General features: G+C 36.2%; 1 protein-coding gene across 1 annotated transcript in view; it reads left to right on the top strand.

Annotated features, from left to right (window-relative positions):
- FIG4 (FIG4 phosphoinositide 5-phosphatase) overlaps positions 1-18,284 on the top strand; it is a gene marked incomplete at both ends in the record, with an annotated part of 61,530 nt that overhangs the window by 29,209 nt on the left and 14,037 nt on the right. Inside the window, 6 exons of the mRNA XM_079550487.1 lie at positions 1,934-2,100; positions 7,520-7,658; positions 9,731-9,789; positions 10,381-10,528; positions 11,350-11,433; positions 16,741-16,936. Coding sequence (XP_079406613.1) covers positions 1,934-2,100; positions 7,520-7,658; positions 9,731-9,789; positions 10,381-10,528; positions 11,350-11,433; positions 16,741-16,936 — 793 coding nt within the window. The remainder of the gene's footprint in view (positions 1-1,933; positions 2,101-7,519; positions 7,659-9,730; positions 9,790-10,380; positions 10,529-11,349; positions 11,434-16,740; positions 16,937-18,284) is intronic.

Raw genomic sequence — 18,284 nt, 5'->3', positions numbered from 1 at the left:
GTTAGTTTTCCCAAAGGATGAGAAAAAACATATATCTTGAAGTCTGATTATATCTAATAGGATTTTTCTTCCTTATGATTTAATTGAGCAGGACCGTTTCTGCAAGCATTTCTTTACAATCCCTCTAATGTAGTAGTTGTCCCATCTAAGAGGTTTCCCAGAGCATTTGTACATTTGCTGCTTATTTGATTGTATATACTTAACTACCTTTCTCCACGGAAGGCTAGTCTTTGTCTATTTGCAGGCTTAATAGTTTGAGGCTATGGAAGGTTAATTTAATTCTACAAATTATTTCCAAATCAAGTGGATCAACATCCTCAATGAATTTCAAGTTGTCAGCTTCCTCTGAACCTTTATTGCAAGGTCACTGCAACTCAGTTCTTCAGTGTCCCATGGCTGACTGGGAAATTTCTGAGAGGTATTTTCCTTTCTCCTGCCAATTGTTGCCTTGAACATATGGGGATTTTTAGCTTTTAGTTGACAGGGTTTTCTGTCTTTCTCATTCTTTTAAAAGAAACTAACATACCTAAACTGAAGAAACAGGCAGTATTTATGCTCTCAAGCAACTGTTCACAGCTCATGATACCATGCATATGTTTGTGAATTTATTTTTTGTTTTTTTTTGTTAGGCAGATGTATTTGTACTTGACCTTAGGCAGAAGATTTGCTGGACAGGTGTTTTGTTTTTTTGGAAATGGTTTTGCTGCTTACATAAGTATTCTTCATCTTGAATCTTTTGAGGAAGACTTCAGTCGGATGGTTCTTGGGTTGCTTGTGCAGCACTAGTCTTTTATTGGGAACTTTCCTAAGGATGTGTTTTTTGTTGGTTTGTTGTTTATTTCCTCTGCTCTCTCCTCTCCTCCACTCCTGAATGGATTCTTCTTTCTTAGGTATTATGATAGGTCAGGTGCATATGCCTGAGTTACTGTGTCTGCATATTGACATGAAATAAGTTTCTACAAGACAAGGAGAAGGGTGGTGTTTTTTTCCTTTCGACTGCATTTTCAACTTCTTCTTGCTATATGTCATACTTGTGGTTGTCTTGCTCAGGCAGGGCCTTAGGGTCCACTTCTGAGAATTTGTTTTCTTAGACTGGGTGCCAGCTCCTTGGGATAACTTCATTTCCTGACCTTGTTTTCTGAGATGATCTTCATGTTTTGGTTGTGCTAGAGCTGCTTCTTGATGGTTTTTTTGTTGCTTGGACAGCTCTCAATTTAGAGTCTTGGTTCTTGAGAACAGTACTGTTTTTGACTAGTTCTCCTTGTTTATCTTAATGGCTGACTCTACCCTCTTACCGCACATTTTTCAGCTCTAGCAAATTGTATGTGACTGCCCTTCACATTTCTCACAGTCATGTTCCTACTTTTTATACCTTTGAGCCATTATAATTAGGTAGTTTTTGGAAAGTTACGTTAACTTAATTCCTAGTGAACTTAATAGAAAACATAGCCTTGAGATATTGGCACATTCTGTCCCATTTAGCATATTTAAAATGCCTTAGTTTATGATGATATACTGTTTGTTTACTCCCTATGGGCTAATGCAATGTGTTAATCTTCTCTCTGAATCTACAGAAGTGCATATTCTGTGGAGTGAATGCATTCTGATGTGTTCCAAATTGCTGAAAGTCTTAGTATACTTACCTAATCCACTTACTAAAACTGAATATAATTTTCACATATTTATCTGAATAAAGACATACTTTTAAATTTCAGTGTTAACAAGTTATTGATAACATGTTTTAATGAAATACTTGTTTTGTAAACTGAAAGGAGAAGAAAATGTATTGCTTGTTATGCAGTGAAGCAATTCTATGTATGAAGGTATCTAACATGTTTCGGAGTGCTTTTACTTGTAAATGCAATTTTGAATGTTACACTTCTTTCTTTCTTAAAAGCAGGTTGACAAATGCCATGTTTTTCTTCTCCTTCAGATTATTTGAAGAATTATATGAAGATCATGGAGATACGCTTTCCCTGCAGTATGGAGGTTCTCAGCTTGTTCACAGGGTAAAAACCTATAGGAAGATAGCTCCATGGACTCAGCATTCCAAAGACATTATGCAAACGCTCTCAAGATATTACAGTAATGCTTTTTCAGGTACATTTCAGTGCTTTCTTTTGAGCCATAATTTAGAAAACATCATGCTTCAATAATCACTACTATGATCTTATAGCAGTGATTCTCTGTACAATAATTTGAAAATAATTCAGTAAAATCAGATGGCATCAAATTGATATTCTGATTTGATGGAATTTTTATGGTGTATCCTATGCAAATGCATGTTGTATCATGCAGCCTTATTTGGTAAAGTTATTTAACAGATATGAGAACTCTTTAGCAAATGTACACAGGTAGCATTGAAACTGCCACTGCAGTGATATTTGCAGCTCAGTAGAGAAGCAGGTAACTGTTACAGAGCTGTTAAAGTCATGGGGAGAATGGTTTCAACAAAGAAAAGGAAACTGGCAAAAATAAGTTCTAAGCACAAATAGGAAGCTTCAAATTGAGTATTTCTTAAAATTGTTGTTTTGTTTTGCATGTGATATTTCTGGGGACTTCAAACAAAATGCAGTCTCATGTAAATAATTGTTTTGCATTGGTAGAAGCTACTAACTGTTGAATCTGTGGTAGAAAAGGCAAATAAAATAAATTTAAAAGAAAACATTCCCCACCGAGTAGATAAACTTTTTTGAGATAAATAGGCTGTAAAACATTAGCACACTCTTTTTTTTTTTTTCCCCAATAAAATTTAAAGATCCACTGTTCAGCATGCCTGTTGCTGTTCAGGTGGCATCTCCTTGTGTGTTACTGCAATAAACTAGGAGAAATCTTTTTATTATTCAAGTTATCTCAGAAAGCAGAGGTTTCTGCAGAGATTTAGAAGAAGATTCTGATTTGCTATTCTGCTCTCATTATCTGTCCTTTAAAATAAAAATAATCCTATCCTTTTTGTGAGCCTGCACTTCTTTGTTTCTGATGTGAGAAACTTATTTATAATGCTTATTAATATTATTTATGAGTAGTAGCAGATGCAGAAAATGTCAGTGATTGACTTGAAGTCATACATTGTGTCAGATTCAGCACAAGATCACACACGGCTTGCTAAATGTCTCCTAAGAGAAACCTCTTAGCTACTCTTGCTTTGTTTGTTTATCATTAAAAAAAAAAAGTGACAATTTACATTTTTTAAGAATGTCACTTTTTTTTTCCCATTGACCTCATGGCTCACTACTAATTAAGTTGAACAGATGAGAAAAAGTAAAATGTGATGGTAAAGAGATTTGCCTGCAGATACTAATGCAAGATAAGGCCTGGGCTTCTAAGAATGATAACCAAATGCAGTTTGAACCTACGTCTTGATATGTGGCATCGTTTCCTATAGATTTGTTTTGTACGTATGAATTTGTAATATGTTGCGTATGTAATAGAAAATGGAGAGTTAAAAATGTTCTCAAGATCAGGTTAGTCAGTCAAACGTAGAAGAAAGTCAAATTTTCTTCCTGAAAATACGGGACAGTTGATTTTTATGTTAACTTGAAAAAATGCTATGGATTTAGGCAAAAACTCTGACTTTTTTTTGCATGCATGTTTTTAATTCTAGCATTTGAAAACAGCATAGGGTGCAGTTTAGTTTGGGTGCTCAGCTGTTTGAATTACCTTGGCTGTAAACAAGTAAGTTATATCAGATACGAGAAGTTCATTCATCTGAGAACTAGATGTTCCTTCGAGACCATCTCAGACAGGCATTCTGATTCATTGTATTCTGCTATTTCTCTTTCATTTGCGATTGAAAAAAAAGGAAATAGAAAAACATTAGCTTTGTGCCTCTTAGAAAATAATGTGACATTGAGCTCTTCAGTGCTGGATTTGCTACATGCATAATAAGCTTCTGGAATCTAGAATAATCTGTTTATCCACAGACAGGGCTGGACATAGTAAACTACCTTTTAGTGTTGTATGAAAATAAACTTAATTACTATACCCTTTTAGTCATGGGATCTTATAATCCCAATTATGTTGAATCTCTCATGATTTAGTAATTTGTCATGTAGTGCAGTTACAAATTCAGATTGAGAGCAGTAGATTATTTTTGGCTAATTCAATTAAATGGCCCCTTCAGTTCCTGTTTTCTCAAATGGTCTTAAAATGTGCTAGTATACACGTACATTGCAGTATCTTTTGAAAAATCGGTGCAGTCTTTCTATTGCTTGTAGATAATTATAACAGTCAATGCTAACAATGAAGTGAGTAAACCTGTTTGCTCTTTTGTCTGTGTTCCCCAGCGTATTGACACGTTCTTATATATTTATTTTTGAAATGAGATATTTTCCATCAAGATAAGAAAATTGATCTGAAAAGTTCAATATCCTTTTTTTTCTCCAGACAATGTTTCAAAGACAAAAGCTCTCATTATATTTGTTCAAAATTAAATCATAAAATTGTTCAAACCTTAAAAAAAGACAGTGGGGAGAGTGGAAGGATTATCTCCTTTCCAGTTAACTGTCTGCTTTCCAAGTCATATTCACAAATGTAATTGTGCTTGCCTGAGGACTTACGCGCAGAACGTTTTTAATGGTATATTTTATTACCTACATTGAAATTGAGTTGAAAAGTAAAACAGTGGAGAGACATTTTCTCATAAATGTCCTGTATTTCTATTGAATTTAAAGCACAGCAGTACAGCTGAAACAATAAAAGCAAAAGAGAGTTTGTATCCTTTGGCAGTGTAACATTTAACAGCAGTCATTTCTTTGCTACAGAAGAAAGGTAAGAATGCTTTAACGAACTGTTGCCATAGAACATTTCAGATAATTAATTGGTTAATTCAATTGGTCTGGGTTTAAATTCAAGCTGTTTTTCACAGAAGAAATTTCATTTTGCTTTATTTCATTTTAGCATCTGTCATATAAGTAGTGACACAGTTTTTAACTGAATTATCTTGTTTCGCTCTGATTTAGTTAACAATTTCAGAATACCTCCTGTTCCTGGCAGGTGAAACAATGGTAAATGAACAAAGGAGGCTTGTCTCTGCCTTTTAGCGTTCCCATATCCCACTAGTTTTAACCTATTTGTTCTTGTTAATTTATTTTCCACTTTGGATTCCTCTAAGTTTTATGCACAAAATAGACTGCTTTTCTGGATTTTGTTTAGCGCCACACTCTGTAAAAGGGAGAAAAGTAAGATAAGGTGAGATGAAGGCAAGAATTTTGTTCATCTACTACTTTCACAGGAAAAACACACTCAGTCTAGGAAAGATATTTAGTTTATTACCAATTAGTAACAATGGATTGCAGTGAAAACTAAAGGCAAACTAAAAACGTCTTTTCCCTATCTGCTTTCTTCTACTGCTCCCCTGAACAGCACAGGGGAACAGGGGTTGTGCATAATGTTTTGCCTCTGCTGCTCCTCCTCTGCCCCTGCTCCATCTGGGGTCCTTTCTATTGCTCACCATCCTTCTCCAGCTCGTTCGATGTGGGTTTCCCGCAAGCTGCAGTTATTCAAGCACTGCTCTAACACAGCTCCCTACCCCACAGGGCTCTCCTGCCCCACCACAAGCTCTTATCCACAGGTTACAGCTCCAGCCCAGGGCCTGCTCCTGCTACCAAAACCTTGCTATGTAAACCTCACACAGGTAGTTAAAGTGTGACATGTCTTCTCAAAAATAATTTGTCCTGAAAACCGTAAGTACTGATGTGTGCTTTGAGTGTCAGTGTCTAGAAGACTTAGCATTTGTAAATTGATCTTCTTAACAAAGTAGAGAAAGTGAAAAGCGAGAAAGAAGATAAAATATCCTTTAGGAAAAGTACTCTGAGAGGGCAATAAAAGTGTCTGGAAAGAATGTGAGTGGAAAGAAAAGGTGGAAAAAGCCAGATTCTGTATGAAAGTTCCTTTAAGTTGGGAAGTGAAGCCAAGCAGCGTCAGAATTTCTGCTTTATTTCCCTTTTCCTTGTACCTTGCCCTGTTTCGCCATGTGACTGCTTTATACAGAAGATACCACATCCAAATATTGACCTCCGTATGTACCCATCCTGTCAAGTTCCTTACTCTTCTATAATCTTGTTACCAGATTTCTATATGGAACTCTACATAGAACATCTAGTCATGTGTCTAATTCCCTGTAAAAAAAAAAAAAAAAACAAACCATCATTGTATGGAGGGAAGAGATGGTGGTATTTTAGGAGAAAGGACGTTTTGATTGATACTTTTGTGGACCGGGAACCAATTTTGTCCTTGCTGTCATCCCACTGCTTTGTGGATTCTACCTGTTGTTTTATCTGCTTTTTGGTATACTGAAATTTCACAGTTTATCCATGTGATGAAGTCTGTTGCTTAAGGGGCACTGATCTCTCTTAGTATTGTTTCTGTAGCATGGAAAGAGCTGATGGAGTAGTGCCATCACTAGTTCTAGTCTGAACTATTCTGTGTCTGATAAATACTGAAATGCAAACAAGAATGGAGAGGAGCTTTCCACTTGCTGATTCATCAGAGCTTACGTAGAGCTCAGTTCTCCACATATTCCTCCTTTTTTTTTTTTTTCTGGATATATTTTGCACGAGCCATCCTCTGCTGCTACATGTCTGCCTGCAAAGCTTTCTTCATTATGGTTCACCATCCTGATCTGACTCCGAATTTTTCACATATCTGTTATAATTCATCCTACCTGCAGTTCAATAGCAAGCAAAATTTAAAAAATGTAGACAAACAGCATTTTGTTTGTCTGCAGTGGTAGCTAACTGCTGGATTTTAGCATTTGCCTTCTGTAGTTTGAAGCTTAGAATATGGTGAGAGAAACCCATATTTTGGTAATTTCAGTCTACAAGAAAAAAGTTCAGACTTTTAAAAGGTATTAATGAAGTTTAATCATTTTACTATGAATTATTCAAGAAAACCAAAAGATTTCATAATTTATATGTACTGATGATTTGTATTGGTTCTTGTTTGATTTAATGAACTCGCCTTTCGTAGAATCATAGAATAATTTGAGTTGGAAAGGAGCTTTAAAAATCGTCTAGTCCAACTCCCCTACAATGAACAGGAACATCTACAGCCTGATCGGGGTGTTCAGAGCCCAGTCCAGCCTGACTTTGAATGTCTCCAAGGATTGGGCTTCCATCACATCTCTGGACTAGCTGATCCTTCTGTAACGGAACTTTTGGTATGCAGTAAATTCATCAGGATAGGTCACATTCCCTGACACATTCAAAAATACATTCACATCCTTTGTGCGTACACACATAGAAGCAAGGGGGAGACTGAGTCTTACTTCTGCCAAGGCAGAGCATTTGTCTCTTCTTTGTTAGAAAAGCAAAGAAAAACCTGGAACCAACTGCATGTGCACTGCAGTATGGCAGAAAGTGGGGTCTAAATGAAGTTTTGATAGGTTTGAAGCCCAGAGATCTCTGTAGGAGTCTTAGGAACTATATGTTTGTTGTGTGAGGAGAAAGTCTAACAAGTAAGCAGATGCCTCGGTGGGCTTGAGCTCTGCATGTCATTAACTGTATGTCTTGTCTAACAGATGCAGACAGGCAAGAATCTATCAATCTGTTCCTCGGAGTATTCAAGCCTATGGAAGGAAAGCCTCATCTCTGGGAACTTCCTACTGATTTCTATTTGCATCACAAGAACACCCTCAGTCTGTCACAGACCAGGCGAAGGTATTTTGATATTCTGGTTTCTGTTGGGTATAGCTCTAATAGCATGCTGCTAACCAAATAATTTAATCAGCATGTTGAAAACTTTTTTTTTTTTTCTTTTTGAAATAACTAATGAATTTTAAGCTTTTGCAAGCACTTAAAAAAATAAAAGAAAATAACTTTCTTCAGGAGATTACAGAAAGTGTTGGACGCTGCTGTTTTGAAGGATTTATTTTAGCGTTGAAGAAGAAGTCTCATTTAATACAAAATTGTCCTGCAGTGTGAAATACTAAACAATTTTACAGAAGTACAGCTATCTTTGTTCTGTTAAACTGTGTATAAATGTCTTTTTGATGGTTAGATTTATTAAGTCAGTGTGGTATTTAGTGTTTTTATTAGTACAAACTTTGGTTATATTCTCATGCAGTGCCCTTAGTCTGCAGCTGTGTTTGCCGCGAAGCCTGTTATTTGTTACTTTCCTTTCAGCCATGTTTGGCCTATTTTGATGATGTTTTTTCTTCATTTGTATCCTGTTGTAGTTGTGCAGTGGTATACAGAGATAATAGAGCTAAAGCACAAAAATTACAGAGTAACTTCTAGAGCGATTGCTTTAGAATGTGAAATGGTTTCACTAAGGATTGTAAATACTGTGTCTAAAAAGGGTTTTCCATTTTAAGGCTAAGGACAGTACTAGACTTGTTACTACATCATCTGTTTTATGAATTTTGTTGCTTTATATTTCTGTTCATTCTGTGAGTTCCATATCACAAATGGTAGGTGTGAATATCTGCATTTGGATTTTTGTCTAGAGAAGAGTCCAACCCTGTCTTGGTTGGCTGCTTATTCCATTAACACATGGGGCAGTCAGCATGTGATACGACAGTTTCTAAATTTCAATCCTTTTCTCCTTCTGCTGATGCTAGCTCATGTTAGTAATGCCAGATGGGTCTGCAGGAAAGGAAAAACTAGCTTGCTTGCATGACCTGATGTAGTCCTTCATCAAGAGATGGGCCTTTCATTCATAACTCATTCTTTCCTGTTCAGGACATTCACAGTTGTTAGGACTGTAATGTGCTGCCCTGACTGTTCGGCACAGTTTGTGGAGTCCCACTAACAAGTCAATCTCTGGGCACCACAGTACACATGTTGTTTCTGCTCCAGGCAGCTACACTGTTATCTGGTGAAGATAACGGCTATATTCTCTAATTAAGGCCCTTACAACATTGTGAATATGCATATATTTGAAGTAAAATCAGTGAAGATAAGTAAATATATTTTAAGCCCAAATAATGGAGTAATAGACACTCAGAGTAGTGTAGAGAAAATTTTGAAGTGTATTTGAGAAAAATGAAAACATGTAAATATGAATGAAAGATTAACAGTGCTTTATTTTATGAATACTACATTCACTTCCTTTAGTGGTTTTGTTTTGTTGTTTTTTGTTGTTTTTTTTTTTTCAGAAATATTGAATAAGAAAAAGGCCCACTTTTTTGCTATTAATTATAACAACATGCAGTTCTTATACTTGGGACAGACAGCTGTCACATTAAAACGTATTTCCATGTGTAGAAGTGAGTTGCCTTGAGGATCTTCTAGTTTTCTTTATTACGATAAATGGCTTTCATTTCTTCATACTCTTTTCCTAATTTTTAGGAAATAAATAGTGATTGGGTAGAGTTTGGAATCTTTCTTGCTCTGGTCAAAGCAAAAAAGCAAAAACACAACATACAAAGTATTCTTACCACATTGCTTTGTGTTTTGTTCTTTTTTTTTTTTTTTCCTCCAGCTACCTTCTGTATGTTCTAGGAGCTTAATTTTTCAATACTATAGGTAAGGCACTTGAAAATACACTTAGTTCAGTGCTGAGTTGGACTTCATGTGGTTATATTTCATGCCCTCAGTGCAAAGCTGTAGGGTAGGAATCTATGGAGAGCATCCATCTGAGGATAATTCTTTACTTCCTCTCACATTTGATTTATAAGGAAATGTTTACCAGTGGGACTCGATATGGCTGGATAACTGCTATGTGCAAATGTTTAGACTGGATGCAAGATCAAATCTATATCAACTGTGTATCTGTATTTTCCATTCAGCTATACTTACTGGTGGACGACAGGTGTGCTAAAGCATTTACCTCTTCCTTTTGATGAAGGTAGGAACTGTATTTGCTTCTTGCCTTAAGAGTATCTTAAAGAGGTTTTAGTCAGTAAAGCTTTGTAATTCTTTTAGACCTCAAATCCTTTAAAAAAAAGAAAAAGTTAAGTACTATGTATTTTTTCCTCAACAATGGGATGAACAATGGGGTGCAGGATGCAAGAGATATTTAACTCTAGAGTTGAAGAATTAAGTAATACAAACATGTAGCTAAAACCTGACCTCCATAAGTTTGTGTCAGGACAAACATCATTCTTTTTTCCTTTTTTTCCTTTCTTGTTAAAATTTATTTATAGTCTATGTTAGTGGTAATATTTCTGCTGCAGATAAGGATTTGCTACTATATCTTATTTCTCTGGGTTACTTTGGAGAATATTTTATGAGGAATTTTCTTCAGCAAGAGACATCAATTTATGGTGATTGATAATGTGCATTTATTAAAATGTGCTCTGCATCTCTTTTATATCATATTTTCTTGTCCTAGATGGACTATGGCTATAGAAAAATGTCGAGTAGGGTGGCTATGTAATCAGATTACTGCAGAGTCAGTTATGGTTGGTAAAGAAGATAATTTTTTTCCTTTCCCCAGTGACATGTGCTGAAAACAGACGCAAATTAACAGTGAAGAAATTCCACAAGTATGAAGAGGAAATTGATATCCATAATGAGTTTTTTCGGCCGTATGAGTTGAGCAGCTTTGATGAGACCTTCTGCTTAGCAATGACCAATTCTACACGGTATATTTGGGTTGTTTTGGGACTAGAACTGCTTAACTGGAAGTAGATATAGTGTGAATTAAATGTGTGCTTCATTTATTTGCTTAAACCTGGGTAACATGCTAGATTTTTTCTTTTTCAAACCTCAAATTTAGCAAAATTCTGGAAGTTAAATCATAATGTTAAAAAGGAAAAGCGATGCTCAACAATGCTCAAAATTTCTGTCCAGATAGCACTTAATTAATTTAAAATTATTTTCCACTGCAGAGTGTCTAATGTGTAGGCATTTGAAGGCTGAGAAATGGGCTTTTCTTTGTGGATTCAGTAGGTCATGGAAGGTACCTCCAAAGCAATTGCTTTGTAATTGTTCTGCTTGAATTTTACAGCTGTTTTTTTCAGTTCATGTGGTTCTTAGAGCTGGCCTGATAATTTTTGTTGGCAGCAATCAGACAGATATTCTAAGCATAATCTTAATCACGCTTTAGCTAATGACTTCCAGACAGATTATGTTTCACGTAGCTTTTTGACCCAATTTGAGTGTTGGCAGCATTTTGAAAACAATGCATATGAGTCACAGGGCTTCTTCAGTACAGGAGTATGCTATTGCTCTATCCTCTTTGGCAAGTGGCAAAATTTGCAGCTGCTTCACAAAGCTAAATGGTGCCATTGAAAATGTTTGAAATACTGAGGGGTTTTACATTTACATAACTTGTAATGATTAATTTGTTTTTCGTGCTTATTTTTTAATTCAAAGGTAGATGTTAGAGTTGGCTCTTCTAGAAGATGTTTTGGTTTTGTTTTGAACTCTTCTTACAGTGATATTTTATTTCCTCTTTGGCCAGGGATTTTATGCCAAAGAATATGGGGATTGATCCAAGTCCATTTACTGTTCGTAAACCTGATGAAACTGGAAAATCAGTGCTGGGGTAAGTTAGAAATAACAAATTTTGTTCCGAGTTAACAATAGTGAAATTGTAATGAAAAGATTGAACACTATGTGGAGTGTATTTTCTGCGAAATGGGAAATAAAAAAATCATTGCTGGAGTACTGTGGAAATGTACACTTTGAAAATCATACCTAATTTTAGTTTTGTACTTGATACTGGGAATTCTTTATTCAGGCTTGTTTAATCTTTTCTATTTAAGAGAGACCTGTAAGGTAATTTTATCTAGAATGAAGATACAGAAGCTGTTCAAATTTGGTCATCTCTTGGTACCATTACTGTCTCTTTCCTTTCCCCCTTTCCCCCTTTCCCCCTTTCCCCCTTTCCCCCTTTCCTCTTCCCCCTTTTTCCAAAAGAAAGAAGAGTAAATCTCGTATAAATAGAACATAATATCATAGAATGTCCCAAGTTGGAAGAGAACACAGGGATAATGAAGTCCAACCACTGGCTCCATACAAGACCTCTCAAAATTCAAACCATATGTCTGAGAGACTTGTCAAACATCATGTGTTTTGTTGTATTATAAAAAAAACAGTTAAAATGCTTCTGTAAGTTATCATTCAGTTTCATTAAACTGGCATGTTAAAGGATACAGATGCTATCTTCAAACAGCAGTAACTGCCAATTTCCACATGGTCTTTGATTAAAAATTTAAGTGTTACAGAAAAATATTTATTAAAACATTTGTATAAAATTTATAAATTGATATAAAACAATTCCAAAACAGTTACTGAGACAATTGAATGCCTCATTTAGCTATTTTTGAATCCTGAACTTGCTTTGTTATTCTGTTTATTCTGTTGTTCTGTTTGATTTGCAATATCACGTAAGGGCTATGAAGATTATTCCTGAACCACTTCATTCTTCCTTAGATACCTCATATTAAGGAAACCTTTTATCAGTAATGATTAAACCTGTTCTGTCACAATATAGTAAGTTCTTCTGAAAACTTAACGCCCTGTTATAAGCTATAAAATTTGCCTGTCTCATAAATAACATCTGTCATGCTTTGACCCTGAGGGACTCACTGTTAATAAACGTTGAGTGGTCTGGGTTTATCGCTAGTAGAGCGTGATTTAATTCTAGTAATGTTTCCTGGAAATAAACAGAAAGACTGTTTTATAGTTATTCAGTTCATTTCTCCAAAGAACTCTGAAAGTGTGGGTGATTTTGAAGTCAAGCTTCATTCTTCTCCTTTGAAATAATGTTGGTATTTTGCACTAAATTATCTCCAGATACAGCATGAAATTCTTAATGTTTTTATCTTTCTCAAGCTTTTTCTTGAGCTCTCTGCTGTGATTTTGAGGGATTGTTGTAGGATAGTCACCTGGATCGAAGTCATGTTCCAGGACTCCCTGGGTATTTCTCATAAGGTTTGCCATGCATTGGCTTGTGTGCTGGAGTAAAATGTGGCTTAAGACTTCTACCTTACCTTAGAGATGCCTATTATGTGAGAGAGAGAATTTATTACTAAATGCAAGAGTACACCTCTTTTTAAAGAGGATGTGAATGCAAAAAAAAACAAAAACAAAAAAACAAAAACGAAAAAACCTTTAGATTATAAGCACTATATAACACAGCGATATGATTGCTTTTCTTAAGTCACAAACAACCTTATTTGTACAATGGTACTACTGACATCAGTAGATTCACAGCATTTATCAGTGGAATTCTCTGTTTTTTTAGGCATGTGGGACATATGCCTAACTGTCCTGATCAGGTTGTGATACCAGAATTACATTTGTTTTATAATAGATCATAATTTTACAGTACCAGCCCTCTTGTTTGATTCCTCCATTGTACTAGAAGCCTTTGTGTAGAGATGATGCCACTGGTTCTTGACCAGAAAAAGGGAAATAATGTTTTACCCATATCTAGATTTCTTCTTCAATAAAAGCTTCTCCACAATACTGAATATACCAAATCCATTATGATCCTCTTCTAGCTCTTTTTTCAATCTGAATAAGTATAAGGAACTACCATTTATCTCCATCTTAGTATCTAGGAGTTATATTTGTAGTCCTGTTTTGAAATTGCACATACTGAATTCCTGTTTTGAAATACCACATACTGCTGTGTGTTTGAACTTGCTTCAGAGATACTGATTAGATTGTAGTGTTGCTCTTCTGATACTAGTGTTTACTAGGGTCTACTTCATACACAGGATCTCATTCTACTTCCCTCTGTTTCCCATGTCGGTAATGATAAGTGCTGCTTCATATCTGGGGAAGCTCACTACAGCTATTTGAAAGCACAGGGCTTGACATTTCCCACAAAATGCAAAGTACATGTCAATGCTGTTTTCCTCATTAAGTTGATTAATATTCCATTAGGCTTATCTGTCTGGCCAAGCAGACTATGTTTTCTACCTACTGTCTGAATAGTTTGCTATACAACTTTGCATAGACTTTGCAGCGCTTTAAATTAAAACTGAAACAAATAGTTTTCTTTTTTGTTTTAAAAGGCTTCTAGGAATGGTGGCCTTTTTTGTTTTGTTTTGTTTTGTTTTGTTTTGTTTCAGGACCTTCTGATCTACTGTAATCTTTCTGAAAGATGTAATATTCTGTTTTCATCTGTCCCTAAGACAATTACATCTTGGCATTCTCTTGTGTGTGTGTTGGCAGTGGGATGGGGATATCACTCTTATTAGTGTTTGGCTACTTGCTTCATTCTGCTTTTCTTGTGATCTTCACCTTATTTAAAAAAGCAGAGAATATAACCTCCTTAATTTTTTCTGAGGAGAATACAGTATTTGATACTTTCTGTATATTTTTCTTTAAGCAGATGTCAGTTACTGCTGAGTCTGAAAATAAACTTAAACTCTGTGGCTTTTTTCCCTCTGAGGTGTTCATTCTAGCTGTAAGAATTCTCATGCATTAATGTACTTAGGATAGAGCGAGGGGTGGTCTCAGATCAATAACCTTTGTGAGGCCTCTTGTTTACATGTGTAGCTAAAACATGGGAAGTGTAGCTAATTCACTACAGAGATAAATTGCTGTATGAGTTTGCAAATGTACAGCTCTGACAGTGGAACTCAAGTGACACTAGCGACCTCCATGCCTTTGCTGCTGAGAGCATTAGAGCTGTAACCTGAACTACTGTTTTCACCCACCTGCATCTTATCATCGAAGCCTCTTATCATACTTTGCTTTAGAGTCTGTTGTGGATGGAAAACATCTGCACTATACTGCACTCATAGGAGAGAAGCTAGAATATATTTATTGATATAATATGGAGGCAGTATAGTGATTTAACAAAGCTTAATTGTAACTAAGGTAGCAGCTTGGGCACTTCAATACAGAAAGGGCATTGAGGTGCTGGAGCAAGTCCAAAGAAGGGCAGCAAGGCTTGTGAAGGGCTTGGAGGATATGTCCTATGAGGAGAGACTGAAGGAACTGGGGCTGTTTAGTCTGGGGAAAAGGAGGCTGAGGAGAGACCTTATTGCTCTCTTCCAATATCTGAAAGGTGATTGGAGTGAGAGTGGGGTTGGTCTTCTCTCACTGGTGACAGGTGACAGGATGAGGGGAAATGGCCTCAAGTTGCACCAGGGTAAGTTTAGGTTGGATATCAGGAAACACTTCTTTACCAACAGGGTTGTTAAGCGCTGGAATAGGCTCCCCAGGGAGGTGGTTGAGTCACCATCCCTGGATGTGTTTAAAAATTGCATGGATGTGGTGCTCAGGGACATGATTTAGTGGAAGGTTGTTAGAGTTAGGGTAGTATGCTTAGGTTGCAATTGGACTTGATGATCTTTAAGGTCATTTCCAACCTGAGCGATTCTTTGAATCTGTGAACTTATGAAGATTGGAGATGACTGGATACACTTACATAGAAGGTAGGGCTAAATGTATGCAACAAGAGGCACTCCTGTTGAGTAACAAGGTTCAGAGTGAACTCCCTTGTTTTCTAAACTCCTTGAACCATGCAGGGAAGTAGCCTAAGTGCAGCTGAATCCACTCCTAGTCCCAGACTTGATCAGTGCTTTATGTCTACAGGATTGTGTGGGTGCAGTTAATTAGCAAGACTAACAAAGCTTACAGTCAATCTAAGATGTGATCTTAGCAAGGCTAACAAAACCTAAAACAATTAGTCACTTACCAAGGATCTGTATCGGCAAGAGGCCTCGATATCGGGGTGTAAGGGTTCTCTATGCAGTAATCTCAAGAGAAAACCCTGCCCAAGGGGAGATGATGTGCAGCCAGGTGCCATGCAGGAGAGCTCAAAGTATGCTCTTGGGCTCCTCACTATTTATGGGGATAAGATGATTGCCCTATAGGTCACCTTTTAGGTGCAGGCTCAATTGGTCCTCAGCTGTTGAACCAGAGGTCTGCCATCAGTCTCCATTTTGAAACAGATTTATGATTGTTAATCTGTTGTAGCAAGAGTATTGGCAGTACTGTTGTTCATTGTCTTCCTGTGCAGTAAGCACCTTGTAAGCAAGGCCAGACTGAAGAAGAGAATTGAGGAAAGAAGCCAAGGGGAGCAAGGAGTGAGCAGGGGGAACACACCATCACAGGGTCTTCCTGATTTGTCTGTTAACACGTTCACTATCTACCTTCCAATCCCTCTTCCTCCAGAGTTCCTGGAAAGGTTGTGGTGGTTTCTGAGTTGAAAAGGCATGCACATGGCCAGTAGGAAAAGATGTAGAGAATGTAAGGATGATGCAGTTTCTGATGGGTAAAGTAATGCACACCTTTCAGAGCTTTAACACAGTTAGACCCTGTGTTAGTCTGCTAAAAGATAGATGCTGCATCTTAACAGATTCTTACAAATAAGTCTCTTTTTATTGACTAGAATTTTTAACTTGAGAAATACATGCCCCATAAGGAAACGTTGAGGGAGAACTGAATTGAGGGGAAGAGGTATAGAGAAGGAAGAGGAGAAAAAAGTAAGTTTTTGATGAAGATTAGAGGCTGGAGAATAAGAGAGTTAGTGAAGTACATAATTTTAGTCAGCAACTGAAATGTTTTTCCAGAACAAAACTAAAGACGTTATGTCTCAATTTTTATGTATACATTTTAATATCACAGTATGGGAGGATTTAAGTAAAGAGATGGAGAATTGGTGGAGAAAAGCTGGCATAATCCTGTGAGCACTCTTCACATGCTCAAGAATAAGAAGAGATTGAAGAAAACTAAATCAATTAAGGGATTCAAAAGATGAGCAGCAAGTTTCTTCACAGGGTAGAACTTCTCTTATCCCCTAGTAAACCAGTAACCAAAGTTAGGAATTTTAAATACTTACTATTAATGTTCAATTAATTTCATAAATACTCTCTATCTTCTATAGGAACAAAAGTAATCGAGAAGAAACTGTACTGCAGCGCAAAACTGCTGCTAGTGCTCCTCCACCCCCAAGTGAGGAGGCAGTGTCAAGTAGTTCTGAAGATGATTCTGGGACAGACAAAGAAGATGAAGGTGCTGTTTCTCAACGTTCGACCCCAGTAAAGGTGACTGATGCAGGAGATAACACCAAAATCACTGAGGTAGGAAATATTGTGGTATGCAAGAAAGCATGAATTTAAAATTCACATTTTTTAATATTTTATAAGCAGCAAGAAGTACAGAACAAGCAGAAGTGAGGCACAGAGAAATTAAATGATCTCCGATAGATATTAGCAAAACTGGTGATAAAACTTTGCTATTCTTACTATTATGTAAGAATCTTCTATTACACTACATATTTCACATAGCTTAAAGAGGAAAATAACATTTATAAAGAATGAAGAACAATGTTGTACGCTTACAGCACTTGAAAGTGCCCAGGTCAAGTGTAGTCTGTACAAAATATATCTATGGTAGTATTGTATGGTAGTGGTTAGTTCAAAGAGGTAGTATACTTCTGATCATTGTCCCTTATCATGCTTTGACTCACATCACGGTACGGATCTGAGATCCTGAGCTCTGCCTCCAGTCTGACCAAATCACGCCCTGATTTATCTGCAGAGTTTTAAATTGTTCCCTTATGAAATGGTTTGAATTAGGAAATAAATAAATAAATAAATAAATAAACATTTACAATTTTATAACTATGAAATTGTGTGGTATTAATTTTGGAGATTTTGGGTTACCTGTTAGGCCAATAGAAGTGCATTTATTTCTGTTTAAGTACAGTGTTATCTGAAAACTTTCATTGTGTCAGAAAAACAGTACAGGTTTTCCAGCAATTCGGATTGTTTACAGATTATTGCTTTAACAGAAATCCAACCCTATCTTCTTCATGATTCTTACCACTGAACAATTGAACAAGATATTTCACTTCAGATTTTCCTTCTGTGTATTGAGTACACTTTAAAACTCATACCTAACGTATTTCTTTAAGAATTTTAACATGCTTACATGAAAGATACATTTAAATACAAAATATAAGGTAGCATTGGCTTTTAATGGCTTGCAGTTGGAGGAATTGTTCTGATTTTTGTTAATGCAGATGAGGACATATTTTCCATTTTACTGCACCTTTTCATGCATCAAATTTTACTCATAATTTACATTGCTAGTTTTCATTATTGCTCATCGAAATTGCAGTGCTGAAAAGGATTACCTATTTAGTTAGGCTCAGTTTAGTTCTACTGTTTTGAACTAAAAGAAAGTTATCTATCTTTTTAGTTGACACACTTGCAATTGCATGTGCCTTGTCAGTAACCCCTTAGGTTAACACTGACAATAGTGAGGTATTCATGGTCATTGTCTCCTTATTATAGCTGTCTTGTAAAATGTAACTTGTAGAATAGAAATAGTTTTCTATTTTATTGAAGACTATAGTTATTTCAGAATTGACAAAAGGAAATATGAAAGCAAATGTGGGAGCAAGTTCTGAACTAATATAGTTTT

This window comes from Tetrao urogallus, assembly GCF_951394365.1.
Source record: "Tetrao urogallus genome assembly, chromosome: 2".
In the NCBI taxonomy this organism is placed as follows: Eukaryota; Metazoa; Chordata; class Aves; order Galliformes; family Phasianidae; genus Tetrao; species Tetrao urogallus.
Note: the sequence above shows the minus strand (reverse complement) of the source record. Positions and strands in the feature narration are given on the sequence as shown.